At 40.6% G+C, this 25,229-nt stretch overlaps 1 protein-coding gene across 3 annotated transcripts in view; it reads left to right on the top strand.

Annotated features, from left to right (window-relative positions):
* Positions 1-25,229, top strand: part of SGK3 (serum/glucocorticoid regulated kinase family member 3) — a 59,193-nt gene that overhangs the window by 15,990 nt on the left and 17,974 nt on the right. Inside the window, exons 1-5 of one of the 3 annotated variants that reach the window (XM_061342896.1) lie at positions 6,422-6,567; positions 14,007-14,210; positions 18,592-18,675; positions 20,578-20,650; positions 23,503-23,578. In XM_061342896.1, the coding sequence (XP_061198880.1) occupies positions 14,133-14,210; positions 18,592-18,675; positions 20,578-20,650; positions 23,503-23,578 (311 nt within the window). In that variant the 5' untranslated portion in view covers positions 6,422-6,567; positions 14,007-14,132. Of the gene's footprint in view, positions 1-6,421; positions 6,568-6,840; positions 6,955-14,006; positions 14,211-18,591; positions 18,676-20,577; positions 20,651-23,502; positions 23,579-25,229 lie in introns of those variants that run through there. The other 2 variants (XM_061342894.1, XM_061342895.1) reach the window with 2 other exon arrangements.

The following is a 25,229-nucleotide window of genomic DNA, read 5'->3' on the forward strand; positions in this document are numbered from 1 at the left end:
GGTGTGTGTCCATGTGCCCTCAGTTAGTGGTGCTTATCCCACCAACATGGCTGTAGCTGGACGACATCTCCAGGTGGAAACCTGCCAGCCTCTGCTTGGATAAGTGAAGAGGATGCAAACATCAGTGATTGGGCCAGAGTGAGCTTTGTTGGACAGTTCATGTGCACTTCACCATTAACTTCAAATGCCTTGCAAAAGTAATTTTCAGAAACTAATCTTACATTGCTTTGTAACAAAAGACATTGTTCAATTTGCTCTGAGAAAAAAACTACTCCAAAATGATTGATACAGCAATAATAATACATTTTGATGCATGCATGAGGGAAATAAAGAACTTGAGGAGGATGAAGTGAGAGAAATCATGTATTGAAAATGCAGATGTGATAATTCACTGTCTGATACTGCTTTTTTATCTTGAAATTCTACTGTGCATTTATGCAGTTTCTTCCAAAAATTGCTTGCCTATTTCAGATTACCCAGGAGGTAGTAGTTAGTTACAACATAGTGTTGTACAAAAGAAATTCATTTTCCTAAATACATTTATAAAAATATACAGAGGCCCCAACGAATCAAAAAATGTAAACAAAGAGAACTCTTAAAGGAAAAAAGGGTAACTCATGGCCTTACATGTCTTCATGTTTTCAATTTGTTTTCCAGCCTTTAAAAGCCCACATAATGCTTGTGGTAGTAAATTGGTTTGTGTGTGTGTGTGTTCCCTAATATTTGTGTATTTGGTTAAAATGTGAAACTGGTTATGGTATGGAATACACTGGTATCAAGCTAATGAGGAATGTCTGTGCTATGTCTAAGGTAATACATACAGCTTTGCTACTGGAATGAATCACTGGCATTTCCTTCCCACCACCACTCAGCCCATTATGCTCCATTTGCTACCTACAGATCTTCATGCGCATCAAGTACTTGCATGTAATGAGGTGATGGCCAGGTCCACAGTTTGTCCATAGGTATTGCTTGAAACGGGTTCCTTCTCATTGCAAAACACTGTATGTGATATAACCAAACATGAATTGTATGAAGTACAGCCAGAAATCCCTGCCTTCGAAGACAGGAGCTCAGATATCGCAATCCCTGCAACTCAGGAAAGAAAACCCTTTGAAGAAGAGTAAAATGAAGTTGTGGCTGCCCAGTCCCTGGCAGTGTTCAAGGCCAGGATGGACAGGGTTTTGAGCAACCTGATCTAGTGGAAGGAGTCCCTGTCCATGACAAGGGGCTGGAACTGAATGATCTTAAAGGGCCCTTCCAGCCCAAAACATGCTACGATTCTATGAAAATCAGGGATGTGAAAGTGGCCTTTGTGAGGGGAAAGGGAGGCATTCCTGGGCAAAGTCTTTGATACTGTGTGAGGAATGAGGGCTGTGCTTGGACCAAGATGGGATCTGTAAAACCTGCCATAAATCTAATGTTCTCCAGATATGTCTGTTCTGCCTGGAGGTGGTACCAGGACAGAACCTGAACTGTTTGCATTTATTTTGGAGCTCTGGATATTCATCAGACAAGTAAGAGTCACTGTTCAGGCCAGACTGTAGATGTTAAGAAGTTCCGTGCAGGTCTGCTGAACATTCAGACTGCAGATACTGCTTCTGGGAAGGATCAGGTATATGTGCTGTAAGCACTTACTGATGTAAATGTCAACATCCTTAAGACAAAGGTGCCATCAAACTCAGTGAGACTTTCCCATGTAATTGAGAATATTTTATTTGCTACTTACTACAGTTACTCTTGCCCAGAGAAATGCTCAGCTGTTGGCTTCATGATCCCAGCATGTAAATCCACAGCTGAATAGACTGAAAGCTTAATGTATTTTTTAACAAAAAACATAATTGCTCTGAAGAACACTGTCAGGGAATCTTCGTCCCAAGGTACACAGCAACATCCTTGTCATACATGTTACTCTAGGTAGGGATAAACTCACCTTTTTCATCATTTAGCTTTATCTCTTTTTCCTTAATTCCTTGTGACACTGCTGCTTGCTTGTGTGCTAGCGTTCATCTTTAGTATATGCTTCAATTGATTTAAACCAGTTTTCTTCTTAGCTTCTGTGAAGAATTTCTTTGATGTGGTGCTGCTGTCATTTTTCTAGTTCATGTTATTCATACTCTGTGATGTTTGTGAAATTATGCCATTTATTACAGTTTTTCTATAGTTTTTCATTATTTTGGCCTGTGGTGTTTGCTATGCTAAATATGAGTCCACGTAGTGTTGTTGCAGATCCTGGTTTTGATCTTCACCAGCCTCTGCGCTCCAAGACATTCTTCTTGTAATACCTGGATTGGCTTCTTTGTGTCTGGAGTGCTGGAAAACTGTCCGTTCACTGTGAATGTTGTTCAGGGTTGGGAAGCCTCGTTTCACTTGCTAAGTTCTTACGATTTGTCAAGAGGTTATACTGAATCTTTCAGTCATACTTGTTTAGGTGGCTTGTACTAGTTTTGGGTGGGTTAGTTGTTTTTTTAGGAGAAGAGGTTTAAGTATATGTTTGCAATGAATTGATCTTTTAACTATTCATTTCATTCCTTCAAATTGAAAGACTGTCTCTGTAATCTGGAGACATTTTGTAGTTGATGTAGCATACAAAAAGAAGTACAGGAAAAAAAAACATTTCCCCTGTGCAGCTCATATAAAACTGAACCATTATTCAGACTTCTCTAATAAGCACAGGCACACAACTATGAAAATGAGTTAAATGAAAGCTGTTAATATGCATATGTGCATCAAGTGTTACAAAACCAGTTTTGGTAAAGAACGGTTACCTGGTGACGCTTGCACGTGCACTGTGAGGTTTAAATCTTGTCCAGCTGGCATTTCTTCCACCGTTTTAACCCTCAGGCTTCCAGCTAGATCACTTTCCCACTGAGTGTTTTCTCTTATGTGATTTTGTCCTTGGTAGCCCATGCTTTAAGGTAATCTCATGCGTCTATGGAGTTTACCAGAAGACAGTTTTCTACAGTACATGACTCTTGGGTGGCTGCGTCATTGTGAGGCCCGTCCATTGCAGCCTGAGGCTTTCCAGAGGGTGATGTTTTCAGACTGCTCAGTGCTGTGTAAGTGGATACAACCTGCCTGGAGCTGGGTTCTTTGATTAAAACAATTGGCACATGCAAAGTTAACTACAATGGCCATCAGTTGTTTCCCGAGTGAAATCTTAAGTTTAGGGGTTTATAGGCTAAATTTAACAATAATTACTTTAAAAGATCACTTCCTATCTATTGCAGTGTCACATTAATGTCTTTTGGAGGACTTTAAACCGACATGCGTGTGGTTTAACTGCAGTTTCTAGTATGTGAGATACTGTCACAGAAGAGTTGGTTGTTGATTCCAAACATCGTCTCATCCTAGTGTCCAAACCTGATGACTCTATTGATGGTCTGCTATGGGGTGGGGAGGTTGTGTTGTCCCTGATTGTGAGGAGTAGGATAAAAAAAGCTTGGTAAGCCGAGATAGTCTTTGAAGATGCAGGAACTGAAATGGAAAGCTGTGGTGTTGTGGTGTTTGAAGCTGGTAGTGAGGTAATGATTTCGAGGTGTTACTCAATTGACCCACAGTGTTTTAGCAGTAACTAAAAATATTGGACTACGCTTGTCAAGTGGTTTGAGTTGCTCTTGTTGTGTGAATACTTGAATATATTCTGAAGTATCACAGAATATACATACAGAACTGTGTTCACCAGCAAAGCCCCTGGCTATGTTTAAACAAAGTCGTTTGCATTCCTGCTTGTCCTTGTCTTGCAATGTGTTTTATGCTGTGTTTTTGTCTGTATAGGTCTCTTGCTATTGTTAAATTAGACTCATGATCTTTGATCAGGGACAAGGTTTTCATAGTAATTTAAGGACATTTCCAGTAAAATCAGAATCTAATTGTTCAGACTGTTGCTACCTGCTCATACTAGACTTGGAGAAACATGTTAAAGGTACCATGCATTTCTGTGACGTCTGACACTTGCAGTGGGTTGAGATGGGTCCTTCATTTCTCTTTCTGCTTTTCCACCCCCACCACCCAGTCACTGGTATTCTTCAGTAAACACTTTAAATATTTGGGATGACAGTACAGTACATGGATTTGTAACATTCTTTAGAAGCAAAGTACTGCAAAGCAGTGGAAGAGAGAGCCTTTGTGTGTATTACTTGCCCTGGAAACATAAATGGGAAATGCAAGGGAGTTCCTGGGTACAAAAATGTCAGAGCAGATGCTGACCTTTAACTTCTGTTAAAAGGCAAGTTGAGTTCTGTGTGTTTCCGTATGTGCTATGCAGTTAAACCACCAGGTATCCACCTCCACATTGGAACATTATCCTTTAAAAGCTCATCAAGCAAATCTGTAAATTAGGATTTATTTTTTTAGGACCTTAACAGTGTTTTGCACAGTATGATGCACTAGGCAAATTAACACGCTGCGGAATTCAGTCAGGCAAGTATCAATTTAAGGATAGGTACCACGCTGCTGCCTTCTGATTACTTCAGATTGCTCACAGCTCCAGAACAGAGAGAGGGACTGCACAGAATTAATCATTTGCCAGCCCAGTCTTTGAGTTTTTAACTGTGAGAAAGGACAGTGTGTGGCCAGGTAGACAAGAGTTAAATCATTCTTAGGCCAAGGTCGTCACCTCAGGTTTCCTAGGTTGAGGCCCTTCTACTGACTGTAAATGAGCCCAGTGGCTCCATTGAGCTGATCTACTGACAAGTGAATGATTAACTGAAAACTATCAGCCAGACAGAACATGAACACTGCAAAACAATTGTAAAGTAAACAGCTCTTGAATACAGATTACCTGATTAAATTATTTGCCAGTAAGTTCTTCTGACTGAAGTTCAAAAGCATTCTGCTCTGGGCTTCACAAGAAGCGCTAACTAAGTTTCCTTAAAACCTGTGAATGTAAGGCAAATACCTTGCCCAATCTGAACAAGCAAGAGAAGGCTGTTGCTACAGTGCAGCGTCTGGATCTAGCAGTGCCTACCCCAAAATGCAAAACTCCAAAATCATGAAAGGGCAGGTTAGGATGGGAAAATTCTTTATGTCTTCCTCTGCGGGCTGTACTGAAATGGAAGCTTATGATGCAGTTGACTTGTAGCCTGTGTGTGTTTTCAGTTACAACATGCTAATCCAAACACTGACGTATTTTAAATAGGCTGCTTCTCTGGTTTGTTCTGGGAGAGTGCTTAGATGACTGTCGGTGCCTGACAGGAGTCAGGAACACTTGTGCAGCAGGAGCGTTCAGAAACAGGATCTCCTGAATTACTGCTCGCCAGATACTTGCCAATACCTGTGACTGTTGAAATAAGCACCATCATGTCTCGTCAGGCCCTAATGCAAGTCTTGTGAAGACATGCTTGTACAACATGGGGCTTCTCCATAATTGGTATTTCCTGATGAAAACCTGTGGGGTCTTGGGGGCACTTGGGTGTTACATCAGTTGAGACAGTGGAATAGTACAGCATCTCTACACAGCAGTGGAAAACCTGAGAATCATTTGAGGTATTTATATGGAGGAAAATAAAATGGCATAGACTTTTACCTCATCCTGAGCATTACCGTTTGTATTAGATACTGTTTAAAGACCATAGCAGACCCTCAATAAACACAAGGTTTTAACTCACTGAGCGCTGTGGCCTGCTCTGTTAAACTGCATCTATGCTCCCTTCTGGCTGCCCTGCACTTCTAGATCTAGTTGGTGAAATAAAGTGGAAGTGATACTGCTGTTGAAAGACCTTTTTCCTCTGGAACTTGTATTTTTATAACTGTTTTATGGCCTCAGTCTGCTTAGAAAAAACTTACCAAGTTACACTTCAAGAAGGCTGGTTGCATTTTAACTGGTGTATTGAAACTTACCCTCCCATTTCAGAGCATGCAGAAACACTGCCCTAAAGAGTGGTAGGCATTACACAAACCCCTCTAATTTTTCTGCTAATGCTAATTCTTTATGCACATACAGAAGAAGGGGAGAGCTTTCATTACAGCAGCTGGTTGGTTTAGTGACAGCCTTGCCAGTGGGTTGTAGGCACCTCTGAAAAGCACCGAAGAGTTAAAACTGAAGGCCCGTTTGTGGGCAGGGTTTTGTTTTGGGTGTTTTTCAGACTATTTTTACCGAAGTGGCAGCTTGGCCGCTGCTGTGCTGCTGATTTTTCCAGCGTTTCTGTGGGGAGCCGCCCAGCAGAAGCGGGAGCTTCCCCCAGGGGCTGCGGGGCGGGACTGAAAACTCAGGTTGAAGGAAACTTAGAACTTTTCATTACAAGGGAGTTGTGTGTGGGGATAACCTCGCCTTCCTGCCTCGGCTAACAGCCCTGGGCTCTAGGGTGCCCGGGCCCCGCCGTGCGCCCTGGGGCGGTGGGCGGAGAGCCGGGCCGCAGCTTGGCGCCGCGGGGGCGGCAGCGGCCGGGAGCTGGCCCCGCGGACGCGTCTGTGAGTGGGCCGGGCCGGGCCGCGCTCGTTCGCCTCCCCCGGCCACTGTAGGGCTGGGTCCCGCGCCCGCTGCCCACCCTCGCCACCGGAGATGTTAACTGGGGGTTAAACGTTGCCTCCTCACCCGCCTTCCGGAGCGACGGCCGCACGTGCGGGGTGCGTGAGCGGGAAGACGGAGGGAGGGAGCGGGGAGCCGCTGCTGAGGCGCGGGGGGCCACCGGGCGCGCTCCCCGCGGTGACGGCCCCGCTCCCGGCCCTCTCTCGGCCTCCTCTCCTCGGTGGAGCCGCCTCTCGCTTTTCTTTTCCGCCAATGAGGCCGCGTGTGCGTTCGCCGGTGGGGTTCCGGGAGCAGGGCAGATGGCTGCGCCTCGGGGCGGGAGCCAGCGGGGGCAGCTGCAGCAGCGCGGCGCCGCCGGACCGGGGATGTGAGAGACTGGTAACTTCCCAAGCTGAGGCGCGGTTGTTGGGGTGGCGGTGAGCAGCGTGGGGCCGCTCCCGAGCCGCTCCCGGGGCAGCGGAGCCGGTGGCCTTGCTTGCGAGGAGGTAGGTGCGGGTGCGGTGTGGCGGCCGCGCTGCTCTGGTAGTCGCTGGGCGAAGGGCATCCCCTCGGTGTTACCTGCGGGGTGTTTACTCCTCTCTGCGAGTGGTTCGCAGGCAGTATGCAGCCGGTGTTTTGGAATAGTGCAGCGAGCCTGAGAGAGAATACTGCTTAGGTCCTGTCCTGCCAAAGTAAAACTTTTTAGGCAGTGCTGTCTTGTAGAGATTCAGGTACCACACTGAGGAATTTAACTGTGTGGAGGTTAATCAAAAAGCAGTTGTAACACGTTAAGGATAAAGCAGTTCTGACAGCTCCTCTTTCTTAAATATTTGCGGGAATTTTCGTCCTCTAGCAGTATTTAAAGGTGTAACTGCCCTGCTTCTGGATGTGCAGCAATTTTGCAGTATGGAACGTTCATTTCTTAATCCCCTTTAAACTTACGATAACGTTTTTGTGCTGGCAGTGCATTTCGTTTCAAGACAGTAAGGTCACTTGAATGCCGTTACGGTTCTTCCCGTTACTTGGCACTGAAGGTTCCTGTGAAAATCACTTGCTGCAGTGCTCTTGTAGCTAAGTTGGGTTTGTTATATATAACTCTTTTAAAACATAGTCCCAAATTCTACTTATAGACTCGTGCAGAATGATTCTGTATTCTTCAAGGCTGTTGTTACTCTGTTTTGTGTTCTTTAAATATTGGTGGTGGTTCAATGTGGGTGTCTAAATAGGGTTCTGATTTTTTTTTTTGTTTGTATTTTGTTTGAGTCTTCATGTGCGCATCAGTCTTTAACGATAAAAAAGGAAGGTGTATATGGAGGAGTGTTTTTTTCTGAAGGTATTAAGATTCTTCAGATTTCAGGAAAAAGTGTTGTTAGCTCTTGGAAAGCATTTTGGAAAGTTCACTGTTAATGTTGTCAAGGCAGTCTCCGTCTATGGTATTTCTAATAAAGCTAGAAAACTGACCTATTTCTTAAAAGGTATTTTGACATACTAGTTTAGGTCAGAAATACAGCATGCTCAGCTTGCACATGTCAGTGAGAATTGCTGGTTGTTTTAATCCCCTTGACAACTTGAAAGCTGAAAAAGTAGGCACTAGTGGTTATGTGATGATGATGAATTGTGGTACAGTTGCTTTCCAACATTGATTCCCACCTTTGATTGTAAATTACAGCCTCGCCACATCTGACCTTGTGCACCAAATTCCATTCTACAAGCATAAACAACTGTGCTCTGAATCCTTACAGAATTGAAACACCTTATTCTCTGTGCAGCACCGAAGTAGGTGAGAGGTCAGCGTATGCTCTTACCTGCAGGAGTTTGTAAACTGTCCTTGAAGAATGGACATGAAATACTAGCTGTGGTTGCACTGATGTAATGTGTGGCAGTGAACTGGGTGTGCAATTTCGATATTGCTAAAGACTCTCTTACTTGCCTTTTATATTTCAGCATTTAAGTTGTTGCCTTTTTATTATCCAGTAGCTTTGTGGTTCTAGGCAGTGTGAATTCTGTAAAGCACAGACTTCAGAAGTGTGTTTTCTGGATTGTGAACTATAGCTTGGACTTACATACTTCATTCTTTTAAAATCCGGAAAATGCTCTCTTGCACAGATTTTACCCTTTTGCCAGTTATAGTACACAAAATCCAGTCACTTTGTCCGTGTTTGATGCATTAGAGTAACATCAGTCTTAAACAGAACACTCCTTTGTTTATGTAGTGAGACAGAGGGAGGATAGTTGGTGACTTGTTGAAGGTCATGTGAAAAAATGGGCAGTATACGTGTAAATGAAATTTGGCATTCTCTCATTTAGTTTTCACCAAAGGACAAAACGAGGCTGTGATTATTTGCTTTGTGTTTACTGAAGTCTGACTGCCCTCTCACGTAGAGCTGACCATGCTGCAGGTGGTTGGTATCAGCTGCTTGTAAGACCTCTCAAAAGTTGTTCACAGTGCTTTTCATTTCTGCATCCTTATGTATCTAAATTTGAATGTAGTTGGACCTGGTGTGTAGGAAGGGTGAGGAAGCATGCCAGGAAATGTGCAGGTAGCAAGTTTAATGCAAACTTGATTTTTTTTTTCCATGTGCTTCACTGTTTGTGTAAGTCCTACTGTCTGAGGCACATAGTAACCTTCCCAGATAAGTATGTACAAAGGCTAAAGATGAAATTATGATGGGCCTGTGTTGAGGATTGAAAAGCAGCTGCCTCCTATTGGCAGTATTTGTTCTTTAGACCCATTTTATTACTTGGGGGTTTGCTTACCACAGCAAGGAGCCTGTGTTCTGTCATGTAATAAACATGAATGCAAATAGAGCCCATCCAAGCCACAGATCTTGTTATGTGCCAGTTAGGGTAATTTACTGGAGCTTATTTTGGGAGGTGGGGCAGAAGGGATGCTCTCGGGTGCAGTAGAATCGTGGGAAGGAAATGTTTACATGACTTCTCCAAAGTAAGTTTCATAGAGAAAAAAAAAAAAGGAGTTACTCGTTTCTTTCCCTTTCCTGAGTTTTCACTTTACCTGCTGTCATTTTCTACAAGTAGAAAGAATCAGTTGGCTAGGACTTTGCTCACGCTGCTGCACAGTAGTGGTTTGCTTTCCAGAGTGGTGCTACTAGAGATTTTAAAAAATGCAAGGTAGTGGGTGGGTGTGTAAACAGGGAGCCAGTGCCTGAATTCTCAGTTCTCCTCAAACTGTAGCTAGAAGGGAGTGTGGAGATAGGCCAAAGATTAGCCAGAGCCTTTTGGTTTTTCTTAAGATGGACTATTTCTAGAGGTCTGTGCTGGTGGTAAGTATTCTTGTATTGTCATAAGTACGCGGCCTGTGTGAAACCTCTGTTCTTCAGAACCTAGTTATTCAACAGCTTCTGGCCACCCATCTCTCTTTACAGATTATTCCCTGGCTCTCCTAATTAAGTATTTCTGTTATGTGGGATTCCAAATATCTTGTGTGCTATTTTCTGTGTATCAGGTGCTTGTCTGGTAACAAGAGAGTGGGATACACTATTTCACCATACAGATGTTGAGAAAAAGTTGCTTTTCTGGACTTTCTCAAAGATTGTGTAATGTCCAGTGATATGTTGAGTCATTATCAGGATATTTGTGGAGAAGACTGAGGAAATGATGAAAAGTATGCCAAAGATGATAACTTTCTCCAAAGAGGAAATATAGTTTTGAGAGAGCAATAGGATGGTCTCCTGTATCTTGCTTTCTGTTTCTTTATATGCAGGTTTCTTCTGTAATTGGAATCATGTTCAGGTGGGATTTTCAGCAGCTGGTTATACTGATGACTTGGTCCTAGAGTAAGTCTTTCAATGCAGATGATTAGTGTATAGGGAAATGCCTGTTCTGTCGCAGTGAGTGCGTATGGGTTCTGGTGATTCTTCCAGGCATGTTTGCAGGGAGACTGTCCTCCTGAGTTTTTGACTGTTCTTGTCTCTGCTTCCCTTGGGTTACTCAGAGTCAGAATGAGAATGATAGCTGATTTGCACTGGCCTCAGAGGTATTTAAGGCAATTTGGCTACAGCTGGAGAGGCAGCTGGTGAGAACACAGCTTCCTGATCTAGTTTTGAACGTTCTTGGCAGAGATTGACGTGTAAGCACCCAGAGCAAGGGTCTTTGTTATGTAATTGTATAATCTTCAGGCCATTACAATTTAAAAAATGAAAATTTCAGTACAGAGTAAAACAATCTGATTGAACTTAAGAAACCTTTTCTAACGCAGTTTTAACTTAGTTTATGTAGAAAGGACTGAAAGGTTGCCACATATCCCTAAAGTACGCAATGTCTGCCTGTTGCATATAGCTATTGCAGAGTTACACAAAATAGTTTGCCTTCGGGCATTCAGAAAAATATTCATTTGTGAGTATATTAGATCTGTATAAGGTCTCACAGTGTCGGTGTTCTGTTATTGCCGTGCTCTTACTTCAACAGAGGAAAGGGTCAGCCTGAAATTTGACATTGCTGTAGCTTCCTGCAGGAAACAGTGAAAATGCTGCTCGCTTTTTGACAGTTGCCATGGAGAGAATGGACAGTGTAGCTGTTGACAGGCTTGAAACTGTTCCAGGAGGATTTGTGACTTTTGTTCCCCTCTAAAGCAATTGTTTGTACTTTCCCCTGTTCCAGGCCTAGATACTGCAGTAACTTAAAAGTTACAGCTGTTTCTGAGCAACACTGGTCTCTTCAACCCTGTCTTCATGCTCTTTCACTAATGCCCAAGTATGATTTAAGGGGATTTATTTTGCTACCTGTTTTCTGAAGTTCCTTCCCCTGTCTGCCTGTTACCAAAGTTGAAGCCAAGGGCTATTTGGTTTTAGTTAGAGGAAAAGCTTATAACCAGAGGCAGAGATCTCTCAGCTGACAAGTGTCAGTTTAATTTACTCCTATCTGGCAACGCTCAAGACACTGCAGTTTGTGCTTTTGATGCTGTGGCTGAAAATACATCTCTACTGTTTGCTGTCTGTTACTACTTCACACAGTAAACCATTGTTCCTAAAATTACAGCACCATAAACACTAAGGCAAATCTATCCCCATTTCTACAGACAGCCCTACAGTTCAGAAGATGTAAGAAGCTCTCAAGAGCTGATATGCTTGTGGCACATAGAAATTGAAAGAAAGGTCTGATAATCTGGAGTTTTTTGGCAAACTGAAAATGTATTTCTTCCAAGTTTATTGGGTTAGCATAGTGTTGGTGATGCAAGCACGACTCAAAGGAGATGCCTTGGGGAAAGAAAATACCACAGCCAGTGATCTTTGAGGCAGCTTAAAGAAAGAAATGTAAATGTTGCAGTTTCAGCTTCTTGGCTGATTTACTGTTGTTCTTCTCCCCTCTAAGATGAATAAACTCTTCCTGAATTAATCTGGGTGACACTTCCTCCTTTTGTTTTCTGTAGGTCTTTCAACTTCAGATCTGGATTAAAGCTTAGTCTTCTGATATTCTTTGGGCTACATCATTTAATCCATACTATTCCCGTACTGTTTTTTAAAATTAGGACCCTAAGAATAAAAAATGAGGTACAGCCTATATTGTGAGAATGAGTGCAAGCATAATAGGAACCTTTTTAATGAATGTCACTTTCAAAGAGGGGAAAGATGGTTAGTGATACTACTCAGGGAACACCTAATCTGTTTTTAAGCTTTACTTGTTTTTCTGTGATGAGCAGGAAGACGGATAAAACAGAGGGACTTGTGCTCAGTTGCTGCTGCTGGACCCAAAATGGCTAAAGGTTGACATAAGTGCTTAGTAAAGTCTAAGCTTAGTGAAATGCTTACAGAAGTGGTGCCTATTTACTGTCTTAGTGGACCTCTTATGATGGAGAAGATCACAGTTAACCTTTAGATCTTAATTTGAGTGTGTGGCAGCGGGTCTTAATGCCATGCCAAGATAAAAATGTGGAAAATGGGTAGTGTGCCTTGTTGTGATAAAGCTTTAACCATCATTTTCCAAAGGAAAAGAGAAAACAATTTGGAACTTAAGGTTTGGAACTTAACTGGCTTTGAGCTGTGTTACAGTCAAGTAAAGGCATGGGAGTGGAGAGTTTAACCCTGTTCAACCTTATAGTTGCCTAATCAATGAACTAGAGAACAATCAAATTGAAGTAAATGTGGATGTAACAAAATAATTCTCTGAGCATGGTGCAGTATGGATGATCTAGTATTTAGCTGTGATTACAGTGATTTGAAACACCCTCTTTTATTTAAAGTTGGCAGATTTTTGAAAATTACTTAATTTTTAATGGCTACAGGGGGAATAACAACATGAAGATTGAGCCAGAGACACGATCTGACAGGAAAAATAGTGAGTTGAGTGACCAAGACTAGTTGGGTATCAAGAACAAATCTTTTCACTGTATTCCAGGGGCTTTGGCCTTCGTGCCAACATAAATATGGGTGTCTCTCTAACAGCAGAATTACACTGGATTAGTCTGTGCTTTTTGGAAATTTATGATATGAAATACACAGTTCAGTTTTATACTTCCCTGTTTTAAGAAAATAGGGAGTTAAATGTTGATCTGGGCACTCCTTTCCTCTGGGTGTTTTGAGGAGAACTGAGGTCTTCTCTTTCTAAAAACTTTTCTCATGTTTGTAACTTAGTCAGACACAGAAGTGTTCCAAAAGCTGGGCTGTGCTCACTGAAACATTTCACATGGCCATGCATATCTGAACAGAGGGTTGCAGCTATGTAGTATTAGCTTTGGCTGCTCTTAGGCAGTGCTGAAGTTCCTGTTATTTGCACGGGGGTCCAGTAAACAGTTTGTTAGTGCTCAAGACAGGTTAGCTCAGTGAGTGAAGGGGCATCTAGTCAATGCTAAGCTCTCTGCCTTCTAGATGGCTTTATCTTCTCACATGTGCCTTTTTCAAGTTCTGCAAGGAAGTGAACTTTTAACTTCTACTGAAGGGAATGGATGACCTTACTGTTCTGCCAAACCTGGAGTGTGGCAAGTATGGGGGAAGAAAAGGCAGAGCAGGTAAATACTCAGGCAGATGTGCGATGCTGCTGTGTCCCTCTCTAAAATTCATGTGAAAAAATAGTATTTTCTCATGTTGTCTTTCATCTCTGATGTGATAATTAAATACACCTGGCATGTTCTGACAAATCTGAAATGCCCCCTGGTACAGGCTTCTGCAGTTGAAAACCTTTGTTTTTGAAGTAAAATGTTCTGAACGTACGTGTTCGTGACTCTTCTCAGAGGTCTGATACCAGGTTGTCATCTTTAATTGGTTTTGTGTTCAGTCTTTGTTCCTTCAGAGTATTATCTGTAGTAGGCCCAAATCGGTTTCTAGTATGTCTGCACAACTCAGTGATATGTTGGTTGTTTTGTGGGTTTTTTTGGGGGGGGAAGAAGGATTCACTTCTGTCTGCAGAGAATGTGAATTATTTCAGTGAAACAACAAAGGACCACAAGCATGAAACTTTGCAATCAGTTTGCAAACTAATGATGATTATGACTGTATATGTGCATATTAAAGTGCATTTCCTGCCAGGAAAAGTTCTCGTCATGCAGGTTTTAGCACTGCGAGTTAAGTGTTCCTGTATTTAATTTTCCTTTTATTTTCACTTTAAGATTACATGATGGAATTCACATTTTCTCAAGAAAAGCTGTGTATCTTGGATCAATACCGTTGAAGATACCTTCTGATTACACCACCTGAAGCAGGGTCCTGTAACATTCATCAGAAGAACATATACAATGGATCACAAAGAAAGCTGCCCAAGTGTTAGTATTCCGAGCTCTGATGAACACAGGGAGAAGAAAAAAAGATTTACTGTAAGTATGGAAGTGTGGAAGCACTGTAGGTGAAGGCAGTTTGTGGATATCTGTTCACTTGCTCTTGTGAGTTCTGGCCATAGTCCAGTGTGAGAAGTTGTGAATGTTTTACAGTGTTGCCTTCTGCAAAAAGAATTTGGCTTTACAAATTTCTGGTGGTTTTACCCCCAAGGGGCAGCATTTTCTCATACATAAGTGTCCAGCTACAGGGATAAGATTTTGGTACCAAATCAGATTAAAATTTGGTATCCTCTGTGATTTTTCATGTGCTTTGGGTTGGTTTCTGTTTGTTGTTGGGGTTTGGCTTGGTTTGTTGTTGTTTTAATGGCCATTTTTTTAACAGATACCCTATTATACTTTTGTGTGTGTAAAAAGAAAAAAAGAAAAAAAAAAGAATTTTTTGAAAGCCTTTTTTCTGCCTTCTTTCCTGTTTTCTGATTGTAAGTTTTTTCCTGCCCTATTCTCATTTCCACTCCTTGTCATTCCCCTCCCTCTACCTTTTTTTTTTTTTTTTTTTCCTCCCAAAATGACTTGCTTTCTGGAATTAAAGTCTTCCCATTCTGTGGGGAAACTCTGCATTGCATGCTGAAAAATAAGGTACTGTGGCAGGGATTTTTGTTTTGCTTATATTTATATTGGTACATAAATGCACCATCAGTACTTCCTTTAAAAAGCTCAAACTGTTTCATTGCTCTTGTGCAACTTCCTCTAAGCTTTTTTTTTTTTTCCTTCTTTTTTGAGTGAATTAGTCACTCTTCAGATGTGGAATGCAAACACCCTTTCACTGAGCTGCTGTCTGAAGAATGCAACACACCAAAGATTTAGTTTGAGATGTATATCTGCCCTTCCTTTTCACCTCTGTTCCTCAGAGAAGAATAATGCTGTTTGATTTTACAAGATGTAATTTGGGGAAGGAGTGTGCTGGTAAAGGGAACAAGCAAAACAGCTTTGGAGCTCTTTTTTGCATGCAGGTGAAACTCAAACAAGCAGGAAAAATGCCATGGAAGTCTAAACTTGAGCAAAACAGGTTTGCTGTATTGCCTGCCTCAGTGTTGGCAGTTCTGCTGTTAAAATGTGCCAGTGTGGTACATACTAGTGTGATTTCCAGGTCATTTTACCTAGAGATCTGTGTGACAACTTTAGAAGCTTAAAGGCACATTCTTTGGGTGTACTTTCTTGCTACAAGCAAGAGTAGGAAACATGATGAATGGGGAGTTGAGGGTTGGAAAACAGAATTGAACCCAGCTTGCACTGTGCGGTGAGGTACGCTTTGTCTTGCTACCTTCTGGTTTTTACATCAGGGCATAATTAGCAGCTTGACTAGAGCTGCTTTTCACAGACATGCTTTTGAGTATTATTACATATATTCTAGGATTTTGATAATAGAAGTGAGGGTCATACTAAACTTCATGGTAGGAACTCTGAATTCCAGCATGTGCCTGTTAGTGATTTTACTTTGTCTCTTCTGTTGTAGCTGGAGCCCATCAGTACTGCTTTTGGTGAGGGAGGGATATGGGAGATAAATAAGTCAAGCTTCTCATTTTTATCTTTGGAAGTGAACTCTTCATTGCTCCTGAGCCTTTTCATAATCTTTTATTGAATATTTTATTTATTTTTCTTAGTGCACACTTTTGATGTATTTACTACCAATATTTTTTTTCTTGACGAATCTTTTCAATGTTTGAAGGTTTTGTGTGTTCTGGCTCCTTTTTGCTTCCACTTGATTTGTAGTAACTAGTCCCTGTGTGTATCCACTCTAGTTCACTGTCCTGCCTTTTTCTGAAGATTCAACGTTCACTTTCCTCATAAAAAGACCAAAATCCTTGCTTGATTTGGACCCTATCTGGGCATATTAATTGTTGTGCTGCTCTTGCTGCATAGTGGGTCATTCTTTTGTCTGTCTTGCCAAATAGCATTGTTTTGGATTTTTCTTGCTTTTATCACTGTGCTGTTTGATGTCTGAGGCTTAGTTTTCTCTTCTGACCTGTTCTCATTTCCCTTCACTCCCATCATATGCAGGCTTATTAACAAATCTCTTTCAAGGGTGCTGTTGTCTGATTAAATCTGGAAACTGTCTCAGACCTGTAATGTATAACACTAATCCGCAGCATTATGGAAATTGTGGAGTTGGGTTTTTTTTTTGGTGGTGTGCTTTTGTGTTTTGATCTTCTTGGTTGTTGTTGACACTTTAATAGTTCCCTTACTTTCTCATGTTTGCCCTCTTGAAATTGGAAAACAGCCTGCCTTTTTTCTTATCTTTGTTTTATACAAGCTGAATGTTTAATCCAGAAACATGAGCTACCTAAACAGAGTTGAATCCTTTTGATTTCAGTGACTTCTATTGTGAAGAGATCAGTCAGATCCAGCAATAGCTGGACCCTCTCCTGTCTATATCTGGGAATGTAGTTTAATGATGATTGTGGTGGTGGTGTTTTCAGAAATTGTCTGGTTTTCTTCCTTTTCCTGTTCTCAAAGCTTTGGGTTATTTATCCACATGTTATAAGGTGTGGATGCATCTTATGTATGTTTTAGGAGTTTTCTCAGACTAGTTTTGATTTAGAAGTAATCAGATGTAAAAACATTATTACCCAAGTAAGGCTAGATCCTTCCAGCCTGCCTTTCTGGAAACCAGCATTGCACATCTCTCAGTCATTATGCAGGTGGAGCTGAGAGTAGTAATACAGCCCAGAGATGTTATAGTTTTGGGTTTTACCAAATTCTTTGTAGGTATCATATGTGTTCTTACCATTTAGTGCTTCCCTAACTGTTGAACTTGCAGATTCTCCTTTGTTGGGCATGCAAGAGCTTTGGTGATGCTCTGAACTGAATGACCATGTGTTTCTTTTATGGTCTGTCACGTAAAAAAACATTGACAGTGGTGTTGTTCTACAGTTGTTGTAGCTGTTCTACAGCTAGCTGCTCTGAGAACAAAACTGTTTTGAGGTTGCCAAGGAGGTGGATCATCATCTTGTATCCCAAGTTAAAATTGTGCTTGCCTGTGCACTTTGAAGTCTATGCATTTTGCCCTGCTAATTTTAAGAAGTCCATGAACTGCTTCTTAAGCTTGTTGGCATTGGTCTGCCATGAAGTCATGGGGAGTGAATATGTTGGTGTTTGAACGTTATTTGCAGGACTTGATTGCTGTCTAGATAGCTGAACTAGGCATCTCGTTAAGAAGGAAAGTACTTAAGTCTTTGCAGTGGAAGCTTTTACTCTTTCCAGTCTAGGGAGGCTCTAGAAGGTGTGTAGCTATGTTTTATGCTAATGCTTGCTGAGCAGTGGAAGGGGAAGCTAGTTTTCGAAGGAGAGTCTTATCACTGTCCTACTGAATGTTTCTGTTTAGCCCCCTCTGTTCTCCAGGGGAGACTGAGAGCAGCTTATTTGAGCAGCTAATACAGCATGAATGCAGACCTCAGGCTAAGGAACTGACAGTGGTTGCCACTTCCACTGTGGGAATTAAAAAGAGAGAGGTAAGCTGCTGTTGCAGGACAGAAGGAAGACTGGGATATTGGTCATGTTATCTGCATCAGGAGTTAGCAGCCTTCTGCACTTACTTTCTTGCTGTGTTCATCCTCTTCCCAGGAGGAATAGCCAGGTTCCTTCTGTAAGCACAGGAAGGTGAAGACGGGAGGTCAGCTTGCATAAGACACAGGAGCAGCCTGCTGGACACTCAGCTATCAACCAGATTTATGAAGCTAGGGACTGACAACTTGGAGTCACCTGACAAACTGAAGTCCTCTGTCGTGATAAGATTTGATTGGCCAAACTGTTCAGCAGATTCCAGCAGTTCCTCCTTTGATCCCAGTGCTGTGTGTGGTGTGATCTGACCTGTGCTATATTTCAGCCACAGTAGTGTTTTCACCTCCTTGAACAATTGTGTCATCTGCCAGGATCCTGACTATTAATACGTATTCAAGATGTTGCAAGGAACAGTTACCTCTATGACTGCCTTCCGTATGTGCTTTCTCTTTGTTTTGGTGAAGGCAATCTTCAGTTTTAAATGCTTTACTTCCTTTAATATTAGTCTTTGTTATGTATTATCAGATTGTTAACAAATTTCCTAGCAAATCTTTATTGACTGCTATCTGATGGCCACGTGTTCTTGTTGGGTATGAGCTAATTTATGAAACTCCATTACATCAGCTTTGGTGTTAAGTTTTTGCTTACCTGCTGTTATAAATCTGTAAAATCCCAGACTCTTCCAGTTGTTCTAATCGTTTTTGTTGATGTCTTTGTGACTTAGCTATGAGAAATATATGGCTCAGCAAGTATGCTTACATATTACATTTGACAGACTTCCCCTTATTTCCACCACAGGACTAAACCTGGTGGGTTTTGTTCAACTTTGTTGTTGCCAGTAACTTTATCTTTGTTACTACAGGTTTACAAAGTGTTGGTGTCAGTTGGCAGAAATGAGTGGTTTGTCCTCAGACGGTATGCAGAGTTCGATAAACTGTACAATACGGTAAGCAAAAGGCAAGCTATGAAATCATGCCAGAATAGCACAGAATAACATTTGTTTGCAGTGTTACTCAAACGTTAATTCCCTTTTGAAGAGTTTGAGTCAACATTCAGTAACCATAGGAGCCTGTTGAAAGAAAATGACAGGGTGGGTTTTTTAAACTTTGGTGTGTTTGAATTTCAAACTCAAAATCCACTTATTTGTTGCTTTTTTTTTTTTTTAATTGTGGCTTGGGATCATAGTATAATGAGAGAAACCTCTAAATTTAGTTTGTCAAAACATCTGAAATGTGCATTTGTTCATGATGGTAAAAAAGCACTGCAGAACTTAAACCATTAAGATAAATGAATCTATTAAATAAGTGGTTTACTTTGAAGTACTGAAAGCTGCAAACAGATCCTTGTTTTTTAATATAAACTGTTCCTATCTGCAGTAGGAATAGTTACAGTAGCCAAATTTTGTGGCAGTGGTCCCAGTGAAATAGGGACTCTCCATCACATAAGTATGGGTTTATTGGGTTCATTGCTACAGGGGGATTTTGCCCCTTTTACATAGTAGGCAAGTGGGGCACTGACTTGCTCAAATGTGTAGTCCATGATGTGCCCTGTGTCCCTAGTTGTCTCCAGTTTTTCATGTGTAGAGGCTGTACCTTTTGCTTTAACAAAAACAGAAATGAGTCCTCTGTGATCCTCACAAGAAAAGATTAGCAGCTGCTTATCTGTGCCTCCTTTTCCTATCTGTTGCTCCTATGGGAAGCAGTCAGGCTTTTCTCTCTTCTGTTTCACTGTACATAGATTTATATGTGGCGATGGTATACAAATACAGGCAGTGAGCTTGGAGTTGTCTTACCAGGTCTGAGCTGAAGTCAGCCTGGGTGCACCATGGTATGCTTTGCCTGCATCTTTTGCAAGGGATGTGAAAACAAAGGATCCCCTTTTCTATACCTGTAGGGTGAGTGTTGGTGAACCTGTTCCTTTTGCCACGTTCTCTTGCCATTCAGATTAGTGTTGCTCTGCAGAAGCTTGTTCAGCACTGGTCTTTCTAACGTGTGTAGGTGCAGAGGTCCTGGAGAAGCATAACCAGGAGCACACTGAGTCCACTTTCTGTTCTGTATAATTCATATAGTACACCAAGAAGAATTTGTGCTGCTAACTGGAGGAGATACTGATGTTTCTAAGGAGAGGAGAATTGTTAGCTACTCTTTCAAAAAACTACTGTCTTAAAGAGAATGAGGCTAAGATTGCTCCTCTGAGCTCTTGAAGATGAAGCAAATGTAATCAGGCTTGGCAAATGTCAGGGGTTTTTTTGGATAAATTCAGTGCTGTTGTATACAATCTTCTGGTCAGCTTACCAAGTGTAGAATATAATCAAATTATCAAATGCATTATTGTAAAACAGGCTGTTCATCTATTTACAATTTTGGCTTAGGGGTAGACAACTTATGTTTTCTAGACTTCAAGAATGTTATTTGGGCAAAACCCAGAGGCCTGTAGCCCCAGCCCATCTTAAACCTCATGCATACACCTCTATGCAAGCAAGCAAGAGAAAAAAAAAACAAACCTGAGAAAATAAAACCAACATTGAAATTCTAACCTGCGTGTTTTAATCTGGGGCAAGTGGAAAATCTTTTCAGCAATATTGCAGGAGATAGCTACAATAATCCGTAGCCTTTTAAAGTGTGATGGCCTTTGAATTTAAAAGGGTATGAGTGGTGCAAACAAGCTGAGTACAGATTGGGGTTTGTTTGTTTATGCTCTTTTTACAAGTGTATGACTAGAGAAGATGACAGAGAAGAGCAGAATTACTAATAATCAGGTGTTCAAACTGTTCATCAGCAAACTAAAAAAATGCAATTGTTTCTATTGATATTTAAGCACACTCCAATTGTATGTGTTTTGTTTTCAGCTAAAGAAGCAATTTCCCACCATGAACCTGAAGATTCCAGCTAAAAGAATATTTGGCGACAATTTTGATCCTGGTAAGTTATCATCAGGTTACTCATTCTGTCTTTTTTTTTTTAAGATGAAAATTGATCTATTCCAGCCTACAAGGAGCTATCTTAGATGAGATTTACAGCAGTCCTCAAAACAGTGACTAAACGAGAGTTTAGTCATGCCCCAGTCAAGAGCAGGAACCAGCGTAGGAAGGTATTCTGCTTGTGATTGTGAGCAAAGCATTGCTTAGTGGCCCCGAACCGCTCTTGCACTGAAGGCTATAGCTCCTGCCAGCCCTCCCATATTAACTGTTCTGAACTTTCAAGGTGTAATCTCTGTTCTATAAAAGCAAAAGCCAAACTGCAGACTCTGCTGAACATAAGCCTAACAAATTTTAACTTCCTTTGTGTGTGATTTTACCTGCCCTCTCTGAAAAATAACTGAAAAATAACTGAAGGATTTATCTTTGAATGCTTTTGAACTCTCTGTATCTAAATGTGCTTCCTTGTACAATTTAAATGAAAATGAACCTCTTCCTGTTGTTGTTTCACTTAGAGAATCCTGTTTGATGTTCACAAGATATGATCCAGTTAACAGTTACAGGTCCCAGTTAATCTTGCTCTGTCCACATCAAAATACTCATTTGAAATCACTTCTGAAGTGCACTGAATTAACCTAGGTGGCACCACTGATGAATAAATAAAAAGGCAAATGGGAAGGCCAAGGCTTTACTCTGTGTGTTTATACTCTTCATTCAGGGTGTTTTTCCTTAAGGGTGTTCTTGATGGTCATTGGGAATCTCCCACCCTCCCCTGGCTTGCTAATGTGGTTAGACCGAGTCTGTAGTTTCACAGCCTCCTCCATCTATTTCAGGCATTTGGTTTTCTCCTTTGCTGAAGAACAAATAGATCCAAAGATGTTGAACTCTTGCACTGTGTTCTTTTGGGGTTTTTAGAGTTCTTTCAAACAAACAAATTTTTGGCAGTTACTGTTAATCATCTAGATCCTGACACAAAACTCCTTTTTATTTTTTATTAAAATAATCAAATGCAAGTATCCAAGCTCTCTCTGATGGCCTCTTTTGATGAACATGTGAATGATTGCCAAAACTTCTACATGGATTGTGTCTAAAGGGATTTCTTGGTTTGGTTTCTGTCCTTTTCTCTGACCTTGCGGTTTTCAGAATCGGCAGAAGACCTAGTAGTGTGATGCAGTCTGGGCTGCTGTACAGCTGAATGTAGAGGTGGATTTACTGGAATCACATTTAGGAAACTGCAGTTTAAATAGTGGGGAAAGAACCTAAAACTTTATTAAGACTACATATGTAAAGCAAAGTCCTCAGACTTGTTTTAAATTTCCATGAACTATGCTGATGTCCTTGAAGCATGAGAAACTGAATAGTTCTTAAGATGTTTCTTGCTGGTGGGGCAGGGTGGAGATGGAGCCATGATGCTCTTTTAAATAATTATCTTAACACTAATTTAGTGAAGCTTTGATGTAGTGTTTCTGCTGGCTTCTGAAATGTCACTTATTTTACAAATGCTGAAAAGGTATTTTACCTCTGTCAGTCAATGTGTGTGCTATTGTCAGTGCATGGATTGTACTATTGCCTTGGAGTGCAGTAGAGAGAAACTTCCATATATCCTCTTCCCAAAGTCTACCAAAAATACTGTTATAACATAGATTGCCATCTAGATGCTTCATTTTTACTGTCACTTATTTCAAAATTAATCTGGGTTTAATGTCAGAAGTAGGGCAGAGGGAAACCATTGAAACCAGTCAGAATACAGAACTAGAAAATGACAGAATACATTTGAGCTGACATGATGCAGGTGTTTTATCTTCAACATTGTGGGTCACTGTAGCCTTAGAGTGGCTGATGCTACCATACATCCACCATACTGAAACTGCTGATGCTGGTGACTCCCATAACATCTTTATGCAGGTTTATCTTCCTGCTTGATGTCAGTAATTTGGGATTATTAAATACCTGAACAAGGATTGAGGGATTATATCCCTGGAACAATGTAAATATTTTTTGTAGTATTTGAAATACAGCTTTTAATTGAAATTGAATTTTAATTTAAAATTTTAACAGTGGTCAGCAATTTATATATGACAGAGTTACCTTAACACACAAATAAAATAGGCTTTTTCCGTACAACTTGTTGTTGACATGAATAATGTGAAAGACAAGATTATCCTGTTTTGCACTTTTACTTCATGATAAACAGTTTTAAATCCCTTGTGTATCTTTCCATATCATTAAAGGAAAGTTATGTATCTTAAGCGTTAGGTGAGGGTGGAGATGCTGAGGATTGCTGTTTTAATACCAGAGATGATGTCCAAGACAGAAAATAAAGCATTTTATTTAGTTACCTTTAATGGTTCCATCTGAGCTCCTGCTGGTGGGATGAGCTGTGCAGCTTTACCACTGTCATACATATATTATGGAAATGTGCTGCTTGGTGGGACTGTTCTTGTAAAAACTTGATTTGTGCAGCTGATGCCAGGTTTTGCCTGTGTTTTGTGGGTTTTGAACAGAATTGGGTCCTGAAGGGCTCACCAACACAACGAAGGCTGCGCAGGTTAGCCTACTGTGCTTACACGCTGTTCTCAAAGCACTTCAGTACAGTTCTAATCCAACTGAATGTCTACTTTTTCTAGTAGTGTTGCAGAGAAACTGAAATTCGTTCTTTCACCTTACTTGAATGTGTTAAGCTTGTGATTTTTCACATGTAGAACCAATCCTTTTCTGAACCAGTCACGAAGCAGCCTTTTTTTTTTAACTGCTGTTTAAGTCCTAAAAAAACCCTACATTTGAAAATGAAGTCTTTTTCACAAGCTCACTGATGGTTCTAATAAATCTATCTTACCTTTTTTTTTTTTTCTCCAGATTTTATTAAACAGAGAAGAGCAGGACTGAACGAATTCATTCAAAATTTAGTTAGACAGCCAGAGCTATGCAACCAGTAAGTAGTTTCATTTCTGTTTTAGAAGGACAGTATAAAATATATGAGGTGTCAATACAGATTTGTAAAATGAGTTATCTGGTTAAAAGTATGTAATTTTCACGTTTGGTGCTCTTAAATAAAATAAGCAAACTTTACTATGGGCTGATGAACAGTATAAAAATATTTTTGTTTTCTGAAAACTGATCTACAAATAACCTGGGAGGCAGTTAATGGATCTTAATTCAAGGGGAGCAGATTCCAGTGTAAACTCTGCTGCTGTAGGGCAGGTATTCCTTTTGCCCGTGGCTGTCCTGTTTAACAACTCTGCTGTCACTTGCTATTAAGTCACCGCCTGAACTTTTTTGTTAGAGGAGTTAATGTGTGTGCTCCGGAACTTTATAAGCTTTTTAACAAAGTAGCTTAATCAGCTTGCTTAGGGGGTTGGGGGTAACCAAGCTGCCTGTCTAAAGCAAGTGAATAAGCCTGCACATAAACTGTTCCATGAGAATTGCAGGTGTGTTAACCTCCATCAGTGTCCTGCTGATGAGTGATGGTATGGTAGAGTCGGCTCCAGTTAAATCTGAAGGATAACTCTTCCGTGTGTGAATTTATCTGGGGGCTAAACTGCGTTTTCATTTTCATTTAAATCTATACCTAATAAATTTAAGCTAAATCTGTGCAGCTTTCTGTGTTGCTTGAACTGGTAAAATAGTAAAGCTCTATGTTTGACTGTAGTGTTGAATAAATGTCTGTAACACATATGCTTTGTTTAATCAGCCTATGTGTGCAACCTGTTAAACTGCCTGTTTCCCACAGGAAAGAAAAGAACCCTTTGAGCAGTATTGCTGCAGCGTGCAGCCAAGAGTATTTTTTTTCCCAATAAATGAACTATTTAAATGTCCTATTAACCCAAAGTGTGTATTTTCTTTCTTTTGGGGGAGAAAGGAACATTTTGTATCTTTCCCTGTGATAAGTGGAAAAAATTTTGCAAGTGGTTGGAATAGTTTTCCACTAGAACAAATACTGTGAGGTTTATGGTCATCATAGTGTTCTTGGGGAAGACGAGAAAGCACTTTAAAATAACTAATTATTGAAAGCTAATCTGTTTTGTTACATTAGGAAAGGACACTGGTTTCATTTATCAGACCCTTTCCCTGTTTGGTTGTCAGTATGTCCAAATAGTTTGTTTCAAAACCTGATGTATATGTTCTCTATAGGTAAAATGATACAATGTTTCTGTGCACACCACAGAACTGAATGCTTAAAAAAAGAAAAGAAGCCAAACCTCAAATTCACTTTATTGTTTTAAATTCTGTGAGCTTTTAAAATTGTTTTCCATTCAAATGCATCTGTAGCTCAATCGATGTTCTTTAACTTTGCACTTAGCCTGTTTGATACATTAAAACTAACTTAAACCAGTATTAAGGAGTAGGTCTTATAAAGTGTTTTGGTGTTGTTGAAAGTGTGTTCAATAAAAAGCTTATTAGACATAGTTATACAATAAAAACAAAATAGACACTGAATTTGTCTTGTTTTTTTTTAAATGTGCTAGAAGATTCTCAAGGAATATGTGGTGACTGAGTCTTCACAGATAGTCAGCATCCTTACTTACTGTTTTGCTTTAATGTGCTAATTAAATTTGATATTAAAAAAATCATGTAAAGTTAAT

Source organism: Neopsephotus bourkii, unplaced genomic scaffold, assembly GCF_033783945.1.
Source record: "Neopsephotus bourkii isolate Nb327-2 ecotype Australia unplaced genomic scaffold, CSIRO-AGI_Nbou_v1 NB_1820, whole genome shotgun sequence".
In the NCBI taxonomy this organism is placed as follows: Eukaryota; Metazoa; Chordata; class Aves; order Psittaciformes; family Psittacidae; genus Neopsephotus; species Neopsephotus bourkii.